This window comes from Trachurus trachurus (genome assembly GCF_905171665.1).
Source record: "Trachurus trachurus genome assembly, chromosome: 23".
NCBI classification, from domain to species: domain Eukaryota; kingdom Metazoa; phylum Chordata; class Actinopteri; order Carangiformes; family Carangidae; genus Trachurus; species Trachurus trachurus.
The window spans coordinates 10,260,117-10,276,717 of NC_139912.1; the positions used below are offsets into that span (position 1 = coordinate 10,260,117).

General features: G+C 41.7%; 1 protein-coding gene across 1 annotated transcript in view; it reads right to left on the reverse strand.

Moving 5' to 3' along the window:
* cacna2d1a (calcium channel, voltage-dependent, alpha 2/delta subunit 1a) overlaps positions 1 to 16,601 on the reverse strand; it is an 87,640-nt gene that overhangs the window by 31,368 nt on the left and 39,671 nt on the right. Inside the window, exons 5-10 of the mRNA XM_083999615.1 lie at positions 14,598 to 14,633; positions 13,831 to 13,954; positions 4,856 to 4,987; positions 4,001 to 4,070; positions 3,246 to 3,296; positions 1,739 to 1,838 (exon numbers count right to left, since the gene is read on the reverse strand). Of these exons, the coding sequence (XP_083855741.1) occupies positions 1,739 to 1,838; positions 3,246 to 3,296; positions 4,001 to 4,070; positions 4,856 to 4,987; positions 13,831 to 13,954; positions 14,598 to 14,633 (513 nt within the window). The remainder of the gene's footprint in view (positions 1 to 1,738; positions 1,839 to 3,245; positions 3,297 to 4,000; positions 4,071 to 4,855; positions 4,988 to 13,830; positions 13,955 to 14,597; positions 14,634 to 16,601) is intronic.

Consider the following 16,601-nt stretch of genomic DNA (forward strand, 5'->3'; position numbering starts at 1 on the left):
CAAGGAGATTTTAAGTACATTATTCGCCCTGTGCCAAAAATGTCAAGGTCCATAATGTGACATTTTGCTTTTGCACGTCGAGTCCATTGTGAGATAAAATAAACCGAAAGCAAAACGTTGTAAAAGACAGAAAAAGATGGGGAAAAAAACAGGACAGCATTTACTCTCTTTGCCAGAATTAGCCATGACCGACAACACTCCTCTACGCTTATCTCCCAAACTAACTGTTGGCCTGTTTCTGTTCTTGGCCTTCTTTTTCAGTGTTAGGTGGACAAGGTGCGACATATTCACTTAAATTAAACAAAGACATCTCAACTTAATGGGATTTCTACTTCAACCCAGAAGGTTTGACATGTCTGCCTTCCTCCTGCTAGCGTCATCGTGTTTGATGCTTGGCCTGACGACTTTGTCCTTTTAAAAGCTACGTGGAAGCAGTGTCATTGTGTTGTTGTTTAAATGTAATTATCATGGAAAATAACAAATGCAACTAAGGGCAAAAGGCTTAAATGACATTTTGGCAGCAGACGCATCTATTTCATTACTTTCAATGTGCCTTTGTCCAGTCAGACACAATGATCACTGAGGCTTCTCCTCTTACTTTCAGTGTAAACTAAAGGACAGTTTGGTGGTGATTAATTCCCCTCCATTTGTTTCACCAGAGAATATGTAATTGTGTTAAAGTGTTGTTAGTGTTCTTTGGACAGCTAACAACATTAGCTAACTTAAGGTACGCTTACTAAATAACAGACAGCAGCAGGGTTTCCTGGTTGCTTAGCAACAGAGTAAAGAGCAGGATGCCAGCGCTGTCTCCGAAGGGCTCAAAATCAAGTTAGAGTGGTAACCTTCACATTTCAACGTCTAATCTCATCTAGCGGGATTGCTTCCAATATATCTTAGGTTAGGCTACTTACAAATTTCTCGAGCAGAGGCAAATAACCACGGTAACCACTTATAAAAGCCATGTTATTTTTCTTTTCAATGTTAATATTGCCAGGAAGCATGACCGGGCCATGGGGCTTTTTTAAATGATGATGGATGAATATTTCCTCGATAGCAATGTAAGTAAATCCTTTGATAGCTGAGACCCATACTGAATTTCAATTTGACTAATATTGACTTTTCCACTCCAAGCCACTGATGCGATGTGTGGGTCATAAAGCAGCGCACATTCATTTGTCAAACTTATCTTGCGTCACTCCAAGGGTTTGCTCAAATTGTGTCATGAGTCCGCTCTATTAGGCACACACACTTTGACTCAGCTCTGACCCCCTTGACATATTTCTCCCATACATACATACCACTACATAAACATGAACACACATACACACTCATGCTGCATACATAGCTACACATAGATTTGAGTCAGACAAATAAGCAAGCCGGCAAGCATGCAAGCACATATGCAGCCACAATGAAGATCCATCCATCTGTGGTAAATTAAGTCACTCGAAAGGTCACTGCCATGTTTATACCAATGACTCAGACCACAGGAGTGAAGCTATGTAAACAGCCAAGCCACAAATAATGGCCACATTAACATTCAGCAATGTGTAAACCTGGAAATTTCGCACATGTACATAAACACAAGAACTTTCTTGACAATATTTTACAAGAAAACATACAACTTTATAACTTGAAGTCATAGAAAATGGAGTATTTCTCCAGTAAATGTTATTATAGGACACATTTATTTGTATTGGTGTTCAAATTCTCAAGTATTAGCTGTGTGAATACTCACGGAGACGACGTTCACGTAGTCGTCATCAGACAGGGTCTCCAGCATTTTGCTAACGGATGTTCGGATGAGTCTGAGGGTGAGACCTGAAACGCTGCCACTCCTGCAGGAAAAAAAAAGATGATGTGCATCATACAACATAAATCAATAAAATGGTACAAAAAATTTAAAGTGAAAATTAGGTAAGTTCTCTTTTAAAGCTACTTTTTTGTTGCCACATAAGGCAAAGAATAGACGGGTGAATAAACCAAAACCTTTTAAAGGACAAATACCTTAGTCTGTCAGTTTACCCTTTGATATTTTGTGCAAAGAATAACGGACCATCTGCCTGGTCAGGGCGCTGAAGGAAGGGTCATTGGGTATCCAAATCACAGTTATCTGTATCAAATGTCAGAGCAATGTGGCTTGCTGGTGAGATATCCACATACGGGACCAAGTTTCTTCCATTAATATGAAAGCTAAGATGTAGATTTACGCATCACATTAAAAAAGGAAATCAATAGTACTTGTTAATGACATGATTTGAGTGCCACTGGCATGTGACAGCTAATGAACTACATACAAATTGTTAATGTTAGCAGAAAATGAATGTCTCATGTAATAATTCTCCATCTTGAAAACATGAGCCCGGTCTAGACACATCTATAAATATATCACTTAATTGGTTCCTCCAGGTGACAGAATAGAAAAGGAGTTCCAAGCGTGACAGTGGCAGATTTGAGTACCAATTACCAGCGCTGTGTTAAGAGCTACGAGTGGACAAATTTAGTTTCTCATTCATCATGCTGCATTGTCATTGTAGCCCTGGTGCAGTGCAATGGGTGTCATTTATAATGAAAACTCCAACCGAGTGAAAATTACCAGAGAAATCTATTGGATGCCGACAAAAATGCTACACAACACGAGCAGATGTTCTAAGTTAAACTTGTGGTAAATAAGGAAGAAACTTATTTCATGTGTGGGTTAATACACATTCTGTGAGCTTTTTTTTTTACAATGTATGTACAGTTGAAATGAACTACAGTACCCATGTTCATGGTAATGAAGAGACATATCAACCAGTGATGGTCTATTATTTAACAGTTCTTGGACAAAAACTGAACTCTATGGCACAGAGGCAAGAGCTATATCAGGATTTTACTATTGACAATAATGAAAACACAGAACATTTCTAGGCTTATCCTTGACGTTTGGGTCGCTCTTTCCACTTACGTAATGTAATGCTACTTAAAAGAATATGTAAACATCCTCTTTGAACAGCTTAGTACTTCTAAGCTTTAATATTTGAGACATAAACCAGAGAAAGACACAACCAGACTGTAAATGATGAGCTTGCCCGATACACTGATTGCGTTTTGTTTCGTCAGTGTCACAGGGGCGCGGAGGCAGCCGCGAGCACAGTACAGCAGCAGCGCCCAGCGGGACGAAGCCAGTCAGAGAGTTAGCATCTGGCGTGCAAAAATAAAATAAAATCTGACTGTAATGGATGAATCATGGGGTCGTCACTCACGCATCCACCAGGATCAGCATGTCCTTGGGTGAAGCCGCCCCTTGAATGTACCTGGTGAGCAACAACACACACATAGGTCGTGGACAGTGAGAACATAAAGAGATTCACATGTGCACACAAGTGGCAAAAACACAAAATGGACATAAAGGTGACTGTAAAAATGCAAAATGCCTGTTTTATGTTTGTTTCTACACTGCACAAAGACTTAGCACATCTAATAGTGTCTTTCATAAATAAACAGCATGTCTGTGTTCAGAGTTTGGGTACACAGGGGCTGAGGGGGCTTTTGCAAGTAATGAAATTTAATAACCTAGTTAAAAGAGAATTGGTGGCTTCCAGCCATATTTTAATCATTTTTGGATTTAATGAAGCTTTTGAATTGGTACCCTTTGATCTGCAGCAGCTTTATCATCATAGTGCTCTGATGTGTTTGTTTGGCTTTGGTCAGAGACCTGGATTTGCTTGTTTTAAACTGTGTGTGTGTGTGTGTGTGTGTGTGTGTGTGTGTGTGTGTGTGTGTGTGTGTGTGTGTGTGTGTGTGTGTGTGTGTGTGTGTACAGGTCTTATATGCAATCAATTTATGTAACATGCAAATATAGTTTTGGCAAATGAATCTTTAATGTGACTATTACACAGGTAGATTGAATGAGCTTGTGTGTGTGCCCTTGACAAACACTAGAATAATGACTGACAATGAGATGATAAGAGACACAGAAGCACAAACTGCACGTCCCATAACAAGTGTTTGCACTCACCACGGTCGCCTGCGCACGTCGTACAGGTCGATCTTATTTTCTGAGTTGCTCAAGTCCATCCAAGGGGATGCTGGGGTTTGGCAGAAGGAAAAAAATGGTTGACAGTTATGCAGCATATTGAATAAACACACTGCTCTAAGGTGATCCCAATGTAAGATGCTTTATCTCTGTATTCTTAGCGCTTATACCGTAAAGGAATCGTGCCCACCGCTGTCAGCTCATTGTCTATGTGCAAGTAAATATCCAACAAGACCCAGGAGGCAACATTTAGTCTGGCTCTACCTTAGGAATTAAAAAAATGTGCTCATTGGCCTGTCCAAATATTTAATCTGTACACAAACCAAAATGTAATAGCAACAAGTTGTGTTTTTTTAAGGAGGTTTCCTGGAGCAGGGACTTCCTGGACCTTGCTGCGACTGCAAAGACTAAAGAAATATGAGGTAGTTGTTGTTACTGCATCCTGTTTTTATGCCTGAGCTAATTGCCTCATGATTCCAGCTGATTCTCATAACTTGTAGTTTTTGTGATGATGAAGATCAGCTGCAACAACAACAAACATTATGGGAAAAACAATGATCATGGCTGGTGTTCACACACGCATATGTTTATGTTTTCATAAAATAACTCATTCATGACTGTGTGGCCTCTCTCAGCCCACAGTCACGAGACCGAGTTGTGACAAAGTCGGCCAACAGCAGCACAGAGTTCAGAAGCACAAGTCTGCATGTGTTTTTACATCTGTCGCCAGCTTGATGAAACGGCCCTTTGGTGGCATTTTTTTTGTTCCCATCATCGACCACGCAAAAGTCAGTGGGCTAGAGACGGAGAAACCTCATTGGCTGCTGGGCTGCTCACCTGGGTAGTAGCGAGCCAGTCCAGTGGCAGAGCCAAACACCTGCCAGAGGAGCGAAGGGTCTTCCTCTTTGTTTTTACGGAAAACATCCTCCAAGGCTTCTGTCCAGTTTAACTCGTTCAAAATGATGGTAGCTAGAATAAACACACAAACAGAGATTAAATGAGTCACATTTGTGCAGAAGTGAAAAATCATAAAAGTCACACAAGCAGAAAATGCCAAGGCTTTTCAAAAACCATTTACTTTGAAAAAGTAATTCTGAGGAAGGAGAACCCATGCTTGAAAATTTAACACGCACAACCACACACACGCAGATTCAGTATTAGGCTGCCGACATTGACGACTTTGAGGAAGCCTCCTCACATATATTGAAACTGACGTCAGTCTGCTTTGATGAGATATTTCCATTTCTTTCAGTGAAAAAACTCTGAAAACACACACTCAAAACACACAGCACAATCTGCTGCATTAGAAAGTGAGCAAAAGAGAGGGGGGAGGCACAAAGGAGAGAGAGAGGGGGTGAAAGAGGGGTTAAAAACAGGGTGATTCAATTTGATATTTCTGGAATAAGACAAAATCATCTTGTGGATACTCAGGGGACGGACATACAGTAAACGTTTTTGTTTACCTGTTTGTCTGCAGGAGCTCTTACTGCCTTAATGCTCCAACAATCTAGTTTGATCCAAAAAGGCAGCGCTCTGCCTGAGAGAGTGGGCTGCATGTCAAACTGATGCTGTGCATGACTCATACTAGTGTGATGTGTGTGTGTATGTGAGAGAGAGAGAATGTGTGTGTAAAATGCCGCCATCTATAAGTATTTACATGCTTTTGTGTGGAAGCAGCTAGATTTAAGAAACATGAACAAAAAAAAAGCAAGACAGGGGACATCCAGGAAATATGGGGTTTGCTGAGGCGGAGTCATACGTGACAGATGACGAGTAGGTGTGTGGTTCAAAGTGAGTTAGTGTGAAGCACCTGTGCCCGTAACGCCGTTAGAGAATTGTATAACTCAGCAAAAAGAGAAAGCATGGCAGAGGAGAGAGGGGGAATTGAATTTGATCTTCAGCACTTGACTGACACATTTGCCTGAAAAAAAGCCCACAAACCTCATTTATTTTTAGCCAGTACTCAATGACAACACACAGGTTTTTGCCAACTCATAGGATCTTACAGAAGAATCAAATTCAGCCAGTATCAAGAGTCACTCAAATGGCACTGTGATGTTCTCTAAGCTAATGAACCTGTGCCAGCATGCTCACATTGACAATACTCGCGTAGCAGCTAAGGCTACACAGGTATTTGATTTTGCCAAGATGATGGAGCTAGATAAAAAAAATGTTAAAAGGATAGTTCAACATTTTGGCAAATCCGCCTATCGCCATAATCCCTGTAGTTTTAGGAGTAGGTTAATTACTTTTAATTGTTGGTGCAAGCTGTTTTTAGATCGGCGGGGCAGAGACGCGAGCTGCACGGTACTTTCGCGTTTCCCCTCATCAAACTAAATCTAAATCTAAAAAAATAACTGGCACCGACGACAATTAAAGGTAATTAACCTACTCCTATGACTATAGGGATTATGGCAATGGAAAAATTTGCCAAAATGTTGAACTAACCCTTCAACATCTCAAAAGTTCAAAGAATTCATCCTGAGGTCACAAATTAATATCTGCACCAAATTAGATAGCAATTCATCCAATGAGATCAGACCCAAATGATAACGTCATACATATGTTTCTAAGAATTTGCCAATACTATGTATGTTAATGAGAAGAGGCTAAATATATATACTGTATATATATAAAATCCTATCTGTGTAAAATGCAATTGAATTCATCAGCACCACAAACTGAAACTAAGCCCAAAAAGAAAACTGGTTTGCTATGTAGAAAAACTAAAAAAAAAAAATTTAAAACAAACTTTTGAACCTTTGTTTCCTGAGAAAATGTCCTTTATACGATCCCTGAGAAAAAGGTTTTGCTGCTGCACAGTGAGAATTAACTGAGTAAACAAGCAACGTCCAGCCTTAAAAAATATATATTTTTCCTGTGTGACATCCCCGACCCCCCTTCATTTTTTCCACTGATTGTCCTGAAACCTCCCTCAACAAGGCTCTATTCCCATGCTTTGTAGGTTAAAGAGAGGGTTTTGGCTTTAAATGACTCCCTGTGGCACTGTAGAGGAAAAGCATATCCCAATGATAAGTGGTGACAATGTGTTCAGGCCTGATCTCTGTACTCCCCGAGGACGGCCCTTAATGGATTAGTCCTGCTAGTTTCCGTGACATCAGTAACAAGAAGTCTCATACAGGAGGCACTGGCATGTTCCACCCCACACAGCTCATGCTTATAGAGATCTACCAAGAAAAGAGCATATTCAGTTTTTCAATTCAATGCTGTGACCAACCCATTAGGTGATTGGGGTGTGTGTGTGTGTGTGTGTGTGTGTGTGTGTGTGTGTGTGTGTGTGTGGACATAATGAGCAGCGACTGAGTCTGTGTTCTTACTCACTGTGTGTTTTTATGCTTCCTTTGTGCAAAACTGACAAATCCATTATAGTCTCCCATAGGAGCTTTGGATACAGACACACACCACACCAACTCCAAGCTCACACACTAAAATGACGGGCACGGTCAGGCACCAACGATAAGCTCACAGCAACATCAAAATCAAAAGGCGTGGCGAGGCAGCGTCCTCTGATCTCAGCCAAATACTGCAACAAATCACAGTTTCAGTGGAAACAGATCCATCTCTGTGGAGATGTGTGTCGGCGTCTCGAGGTTGCCACGGCGAGTGGCCGAAATGAGAAGCATCTCCAAACAAACAAGCAAACATGAGAAAAGAATAACAGTTTTATTTTCTGCGACATTTACTCTGTCTCTTTTCTCAGGATTACAGATGTTTCTGTTCGATAAATACTAGTTGTGGTGGAAAAAAGCTCTGCAATAATTCACAGTGAACATAGCTCATAAGCGACGGCTAATTTTGGACCTTCTGGCTCTCCGTACATTCAGAGTTCAGCTAACTGGTTAACAATACAAGTTCATGTGACATAATTCACCAAAGCTGAACTTGAAAACAAATGACTATTTCATGTTTGGTTGCCGGTCTGGTCCAAAATTGATATATACAGTATATATAATGTTTTTAAGGTTGGTTCCAGCACTGAGCTTTCAGGATTTGACGTTGCTTCTCTTTACCCATGCTAAACTCTTGTTGAACTTAACCTACTTTGGGATTTGAATTCAGATTTGTCACACAGAAATAATGAATTGAGTGAAGATGCCCTAACAACAGGCCTCATAAATTGCAGAATTCAAATATCACATGGTTAACAAGTGGGAGATAAGAAAAAATAAAAATAAATGAATGATTCATGGGACGAGGAGAGACATGGGAACTGAATATGGAGGAGAAAATACTAAATATCCCCTGCGAGGCATGTAGATGCTTTCAAAAACAAATCAAACAGGATTCTGGCAGTGAGTGATGAGGGTGGCGGCTGGCGGAGGTGAGGGAAGGAGCGGGAGAGAGAGGAGGGAAAGCTGCGCCGTGCTATGCCAAGCGATGCCCCTGTGGCGTTCCCTGTCATCAGCTAGCTGGTGGCTCAAACTGCCTGTGCATTTGAAAGTAATTACATGGTGGGGGCTGAAGTGGTGAGAACCTGTAATCATCGTATCAGAGGGGGCGCCTCCACTCGATGATACTTTGCTACTCACGACTCATTGTGATGTGGGCACGAATACGTACTGTTCACACACAGCGCTGATATCCCCTTTAACTTGTGACACACCTAAGGATCAGCGGTTCAACAGAGGATGAACGCCCATATATAATACATCCTTTCACATACATCCACTTTTATACGTCTTGACAGTGAGAGGAAATACTTGCATACTTAACGACCTAGCGACGACCTAGCAACCGATATTTAGGGCAACACAAACCAGCAGCGTGTGATGCACATCAAAAACACTTGTTCCTATTGTTCATCATGACGGCCCACAAGACACACTACGCTGTTTCCCAGCACCAACACTTGTCAGCTCAGTAGTAACACAGCAGTGTTCGAGATCATCACATCCCCCTTCCTGAGCGCTGACAACTTTATCTGTCTGAACGAACGGCACCTCTGGTGTGTGCTGGGAGCATCAAATGGCATGATGCTCTGTCGAGCAATAGCACGCAAACCCTGAAATCCTGCATGAACACAAATAGTCATTTTTCTAGACTAAATAAGAAAGGAATGTGTGTAAAAAAAAATGAAAATTTTGTTTTTTTTAATGATTTACACAAGAAACTGAGAAAGGGGCAAACATTTGGATGAAATGTCTGATGGACAGGCATGGACAACAAGAACAGCTGGAGGAGAATAAACTTTATGGGTGACTTGAGCTGAGCTGTGATGTGCGATGTTGGATTATATAAAAATAAAAAGTCTCATTTACTCCATGTCACACTATTTTACTGCATCTGATGTTTTCAGACATTTTAAAAGATTATGATTTGTCCTATTATGTGATGTTACCATTCTGGAGTTCAGTCCTGGGATTGGCTAAATCCAACTTTATCTATTTGGCCATAAAGCCTAAAATATAAATTTATGATGTGATGAGATGGGTGAGAGAAAAATGAAACCTCTAGTCCAACATGTGCCTTGTTGGTCCTTGGCTCAAATATGGCCCATATACCTCCAGCAGATTCTGGCTGTTACCATCCAGTGTTGTCTGGCATGTGGAGGTAGCATCATGCTGTACTGTATATGGGCCAAGTGTGGGGGCCAGATTTATTTTGCTACCTGGGTAACAAACACATGGATCGATCGCACTTCAATTGCAATGACGTAAATATAAGTGGACATACTTGATTTCTATTTTTATTTCTGTAGCGTGAGGAAGCTGTTGAGATCATGAAGGTGAGAAAAGCCCTTTTTGTAGTCTCCACTGCTTTCAGATGAGTTACACACTAGACACTATTGACTATCGAGTATGTTTAAGCCTCATAGGCATCATAACGTCGCAAATTTTTCACTAAATGACATTTTACCATCACAGATATAATTTAACAATACGCCGCGTGACATCCAAGAAGTCCTTCATTATTTTCTAAGAGGTTTTATGGAGAGATCAAACAGGATTACAAGGAAGAGACTTGGTCTGGGGACTTTCTGGCCTGGAGGGGAATCCAAATGAGAAACGCAATCAGCTGATTAGAGCATCCTGGGAAGGTATCCAACTTGTCGGAAGGACACGGGTCGCGGGAGTAATGACAGTGAAGGGGGGGACAGAGGCGGGACAGAAGGATGTGGAGAGAGATGGAAATGAAGATACCTAAGAGTTTGGCAGCCAGCACTGTAAACGAAACAGGACATGTGTCAAGTGGCACAAGCCTGCAAAAAAAGGAAAAAAAAAAGAGGAAAAAAATCAATTTTTTACACTGTGAGCTTTGCCACGGGGGCCGTGACTTCAACACAAACACACTCACACACACTGTGTCGGAGTATCTCAGCACGTCACAGTGTGTGCGTGTCTCGGGCTGACAGGTGCCACACAGCGTTGATGCAAACGGGCATCAGACGAGCCTCGGATCTTCTTGCCAAGGCCGCGATGCTCTCCTCTCCTCTCATCTCCTCTCATCGCATCCACGCCAATCTGCCTAATGAGCGAGAAGCCACGCATACGCAGCCATGAGATCCGTATACAGTACAGTAGAGGTGCATGTGACGTGACGTGACGCACACGCGGCGACTCTCACAGCCCGAGCGTTTCTCTTTCTTTCTTTTCCATTTCTCTCTCTCTCTCTCTAAAACATGTTCACACACGCAGACAAACTCTGATTCATCTCCACTGTGCGTGCACACACACACACGAACACGATAATGAATCCCGGTCTGACCACCCACACTGCATCAGTGGGGGGGAATAGATTCCAATCAGCAGGAGTAATGTGGGAGAGAACGACAGTAGCACATTTGTCTCAACACACCCCGCTATTAATATGCTTAATAAAGCGAATCAGGGGATGAGGGGAGAGGTGGATGGAGGTCAAGGTGAAGATGTAGAGCTGTAGATGGAAGGAAGCAAGGTGGTGGAAAAGGATGAGAAGGGAGAAGAAGGAAGAAAGAGGAAGAGGAAGGACTGACAAGGTGTCGCAGTGGTGGACAGTGTGGGACAATTAAAGGAGAGCTGGATGACACACCTCTCCTTCAGCAGCAGTAAAAAGCCACAAGGACGCCAGACAAAATCCTCTAATCAAGTTACCACTCTTTCCCCCACACAACAAGATAGAACATCAGGGCGTGTCCCACTGTGTGTGTCTCCTCCTACACACACGCACACACATACACACGAAAACACATTGCCATAGCAACGCTGACAGTGCTGGCCAGCCGGAGTGGCATCGATGTGGCAGCCCATCCTTGGAGACAGAGAGAGAAAGAGAGCGATAGATAGATAGAAAGAGAGAGGGAGAAAAGAGGAGGAGGAGGAGAGAGGGAGAGAGAAAGAAAGAAAGAAAGAAAGAGGACCAACATCAGCTCAGCTTCACCACTGGAGCTCCACCTAGAACCGCCCTCCACCACCTGCCAGAGAGCTGAGAGAGATCAAACAGATGCAGCTTCAGGAGAGACCAGTTAATATATGGATTATGAAATGAAAGGAAAGAAAAGAAAAGAAATGAAAAGAGAATGAAAGGGAGAAAAAAAAAGACAGACATGAATCACGCTGGGACCAAGCCCCAACCCTCCCCTCCGCCCTTGCATCATTATAACTGCTGCCTGTAAAAATAACTGAGTGCATTTGGCCATTTGGCAATGACAAAAATGTCTGCACACTCAGAGGCCTCAGAGGCCCATCACACTGCACATTTATAGTCCAACTTATGTTGAGTGACTCACTGTATAAGGGCATTAAAGTCATGTGACCCAGTCCACTGCATTTAGCAAACCCACTGTGACGACCATTAGTGAAATTGATATTGAATGCTCAATCAATGCCAGGCAGGCTATTAGCTCATGCTGCATATGAACTGGGAATAAGGAAATTATTTAACTGTTTTGATCCCTGCTAAATTTTATAAGGTTCAATGAATTTACAATATAACAATATTAGTGTTCCTATCATTTCTTATTTAATAATCACCCTTATTTTCTGAAGCCAGGCGATCATCAACCTTCTTTTTTGCCTAATGCTTTTTTTCCCCTTTTTGCCATATACTAACTGTGTGTATAAATATCTCTGTGAGTGTGTCTACAAGAAAGGACATCCTGTAACTCATATTTCAGTGTGCAAGTGTGTATTAAGACGTGTTGGCACCCTTTTGTGTCTTATGTGTGTGTCAGTCCTTCCACTGTGCTCATCATTGTCCTTGAATAAGAGTGTAGTAACCCAGAGGATTATGTCAATGCATGCGTGCATTTATTTGTGTCTATACTGTATGTCTATACTGTATGTGTGTACACAGTCAACCATCTACGTTAGTCCTTTTATCTCTTCTGAGGAAGCTTGTGTTTGTTTCACATAATATTGTTTTCAGAACAAATGTGTAAACAAAAACCAAGGCAATGTATATTTCAAATAATCTAACGCAGCATATTGTTTCTCAACCACATATAAATGCATTACTACAACACTCACCACCACATATCATGTGTCATATTGTTGTCACCTCAGGTTTTCCAAGGACTTACTGCAGACTGTAATACTGTGCATGTCTTGTATGCAATTATCACATAATAAAAATCATCTAGATTGGTATCCGTGTTATTCAGAGTCATAAAAAAACAACAAACTCCATGCTACTCAGGCAAAAGCCATTAGCCTGATAATATTAATTTTACAGTAATGTCTGTTTTGGATTTGGCACTGCTGGGTCATAAAGGATAAAAGTCCAATTATGTGGCTCTTGATGACTCAAATTTGTCTCAAAGAGTTTCAAGCTGGCCACATCAGGTAATAGCATGCTTCATCATACCAGATTTAATCACTGTAAACCAAATCTGGTTTGACTGGTGACCTGTCTAATGTGCTTTCCTCCGTTATGTCCAACACATACTGGGAGAGGCTCCAGGAGGGAGTGGTGGAGAGTTATCCCGATGAAGTTAGGGCTCTAACTTTAGATCAGCTCGATGTGAGAGAAGTGTAATTAGACCACATAGTGACAGCGGTTCGAAAAAGGAGTTGTGGAAAAAGTGCCCAAGGGCATTTGAAGCCCTCCTGTACCACCAGTGCAAGATGCACGTAAATATTGTTATGCTATATTTCTGTGTCTAACATATCCCTGTTAGCATGTGCTATAGTACCATGTCCTAACATTTGGTAACTGGCACTATGAATAAAACACAACTACATGAAATGAAAAATCTATTCATGGTCGTAACTATATAGCCATTATGATGCATCACCTGGGCACCATGAAAGTATTTACAAAATTTCCCCAGAGCTGCACCACTCACATGACTAAATTAAACTTTAAACTCTTCACAGCACAAATAATTCAGAAGATTAAAGGAATGAATATACAGTATAAAGTAAAAACCTGAGATAGTGGAAATAAAAACTGTGAAATATAAACCAAAAATAAAAACAATGTCACACTGGTACGAAGCAGCCACAAAAAAAGATCTGACATCCTGTACAACTGTCCCGAGAGGTTGAGGAGGGTCAGCTATGAGCGGGAGGGAAAGGAGCAGCTGGTGACCAGGCTAAAGAGAGGGCTCGAGTATGTTGGCCATTGGCCCTTTTGGTAGCTGGGCTATATATAGAGTAGAATGGCTCGGTGTGGATGTGTCTACACTGCAGACGGCGCTGGGAGCCCGAGCTCCACATCATGGGAACGTACAGTAGATACTGCACATAGTGATGACGGAGATACTGTGAGACAGAGAGCAGGGTGGGAGGTGGCAGCTTGCTATGTTTTACTATTTATAATAGAGGTGTGCTCGGACAACATGAGAGAGATTTTAAGTGCGTCTTTCAACTTACAGCCTTCATATATATCCGTAGGGATGTGGACAGCAGTGGTGTTGTAAGAGACGAGTCGTTTGAAGTCCGGGTCTATGTGGAAGTCATCTGGAACATACCGGTTCTTCTTGTCTGTTTGATTCAGCTGCAGAAAGGAAAACAAAAAACAAAAAAAAACAGGACATCGAGTTTTGAAACTGTCTTGCAAAGCATCTTTTGGCTTGAGAGCAGTTTGTGTATCCATGTCCACCCTAAACAAACTGCATGTAGTTCCTTGTTACTGTGAGTGACATAGTGTCAATGTTGAGTATTCACTGAAATGTCACTACTGACGGATAAAAAAAAAAGAGAAACTGAATCTTAATTTTGGGCAGTGAAACATAAACCCAGGCATCCAGAGAGAGAGGAACGGGGGAGACAGCCTGTCAGTCAAATACAGAGTGACATTAGTGTGCTGTGGGTGTGTGGCTCTTTCCCACTGGGACAGTGCAGAGGAATTAGATGCTGATCCCTGTTTATCAGAGCAGACAGATGACGTCTGAGGCCAGGGGAGGCATTCAATGTCTCACGCATACTCATGTGTTTTTGAGTGCGAGGCGGCTAAAACATACATTGGCCCCGACAAGAAAAAACTGCAACTTTGTTGCACAAGGGTAAAATATATACTTACAGGTCATCAATAAAACATACCATCAGGTTTGTTGCCATGGTAATAATTTCTTAAGGGGGTGGATATGGGTTGCTCATGGGCTTTTGATATCAGAATGGTGGAATCAAGTTATACTTACGTCATCTTTGGCATTGTAGTAAACAATCTTGTCGGCCTGTAGAGGGATTGGAAGAAAAGAAACAATGAGTGATAAAACAGAGGAAATACAAATCCATGAAGAGAAACTTAATAACAGGTAGCTATATAAAAAAAGAAGGTGTTTCTCTCACTCCACTTTGGTTTAAAGTTTTAACTGTATCGTGATTAACATCAGTTACTTTGTCACACCTGTATGACAACACCAACTTTGATAGACCAGACAACTCCTCATGGACTCATGGAAATGTGTTTATCCCCACCTTATTTTGCTATTGCCATTCAAAACCAATTTCAGTAAAAACCTGTGCCTGATTTTGAAAAGCAGTACTTTTTATGGGTGAAAAAAGATAAAAGGAAAAATGCTAACTGTATATCACAGAGGCTAAAAGATTCTGTCATGGAAAAAAAGCTTTAATCCGAGTAAAAAATAAAAAAAATTAAATAACAAAGTCAAACTGCCACACCGGGAGGCTTTTGAAGTTACTTCTGTGACTGTGTAAATGGTCTGAATCTCGCTGTGTTACCTTACAGAGCCGTGGCCTGTGTTTGACGCTGAGTATCAGTGAAATAAGTGGTGTTGTTTTGCTCTCACACTGCCGGGCTTCCTGTCAGCACACAGGCTAAGCAGGGCGCTAACGAGCTAGCCTAGCTGCTGACATAAAGATGCCCTGCAGCCACAGAGCTGGCTCACTGACTCCCACCACCTGCCTACCACCTCTGCAGCTGCAAGCAAACAGGACAGCGACTCCGCCTGCCGCTGCCACCGTTAGCTTAGCTTACACAGTTTAATATCAGCTCACAACGACTATTTAGCTGAGTAAACGCTGCCAAAACAACAGCATCTGCTCTCTGTTGAGCTGGTTTTTTAAACTGTTAATGACTTAGGACAAGGAAATGTGTTAAGTTCAACAATACGCACATTGAACAGATGTGAGGCAAATATGCCGATATGCACATGCAAGCAAAAACAATATGCACAACAAAAGAGATGATAACAGCAGACCGTCCCATGATGCTCTCTGTCAGGTTATGTTACTGCAGACGATGTGCACCTTAAGAGGTGATGATCACACCAGGGTCACGCCTTCACACCCCTCAGGGGAGGCTACTGTGTGCAGGAACACTTAATGTGTGAGAGCTGCAGACTGATGATCAAGGGGGAGGAAGTGCTGCAAAGTCAATAAATGATTTATGCCATTACTTCCATGGCGTGTTGTGGTGGGAGTGTGATGTGTACTGCCAAGTGAATGTGCGTGTGATCTGAATCTATATCTTGTCCAGATAATAAGATGCTTTTAAAACATCGTTATTACAATTTTCTGTGTGACAGCGGATTGTGTCCACATTTGTAAAAACCTAATGACTTAATATGCCATCCAATCACTGTATAATCCTCCTCCTTAACATCATCATCATCATCTGCTCTCGCCTGTTATGGTGCTTTTCCTTCACAGCAGCTGCAGACACTCGTCTGTCAACAGAGTTGTAAAATTTGACCTTTTTCTCCACAAATGAAAGTTTATACGGGCCGTAAAGTATCACATTTAATGACCTGGAGTGTTTATTTTTGACGTGCCAACTCTTAGCCCATTCGTGCATAAAAATGAGATTAATTCAGACTAAAAGAACTGTAAATATATAAAAACCACCACGTAAACATGAAAACCGTACTTAACTTTATCTCTGTGCAGCAGCCTTTAGAAAGAGGGTTGAAGTCATTGTGAGACACTGAACAGACACACACAAGTGTGTTGGTCAACTGTAGTAGTCGCATCTTTAAGTGTTTATAGTCAGCAGGGAGAGGTGCCCAGTAGAACTGGCCCAGTTATCAAAGGTGACAGAGAACAAGCACATGCACATGGACATACACACACACCACAGCACACTCTGCTGATACTCATGATTTATGATGATACAAATCCAAACAGCTTGTTTTCATTAAATGTAGACTAATGTAGAATTTCCCCAAATTTGATGATGGACG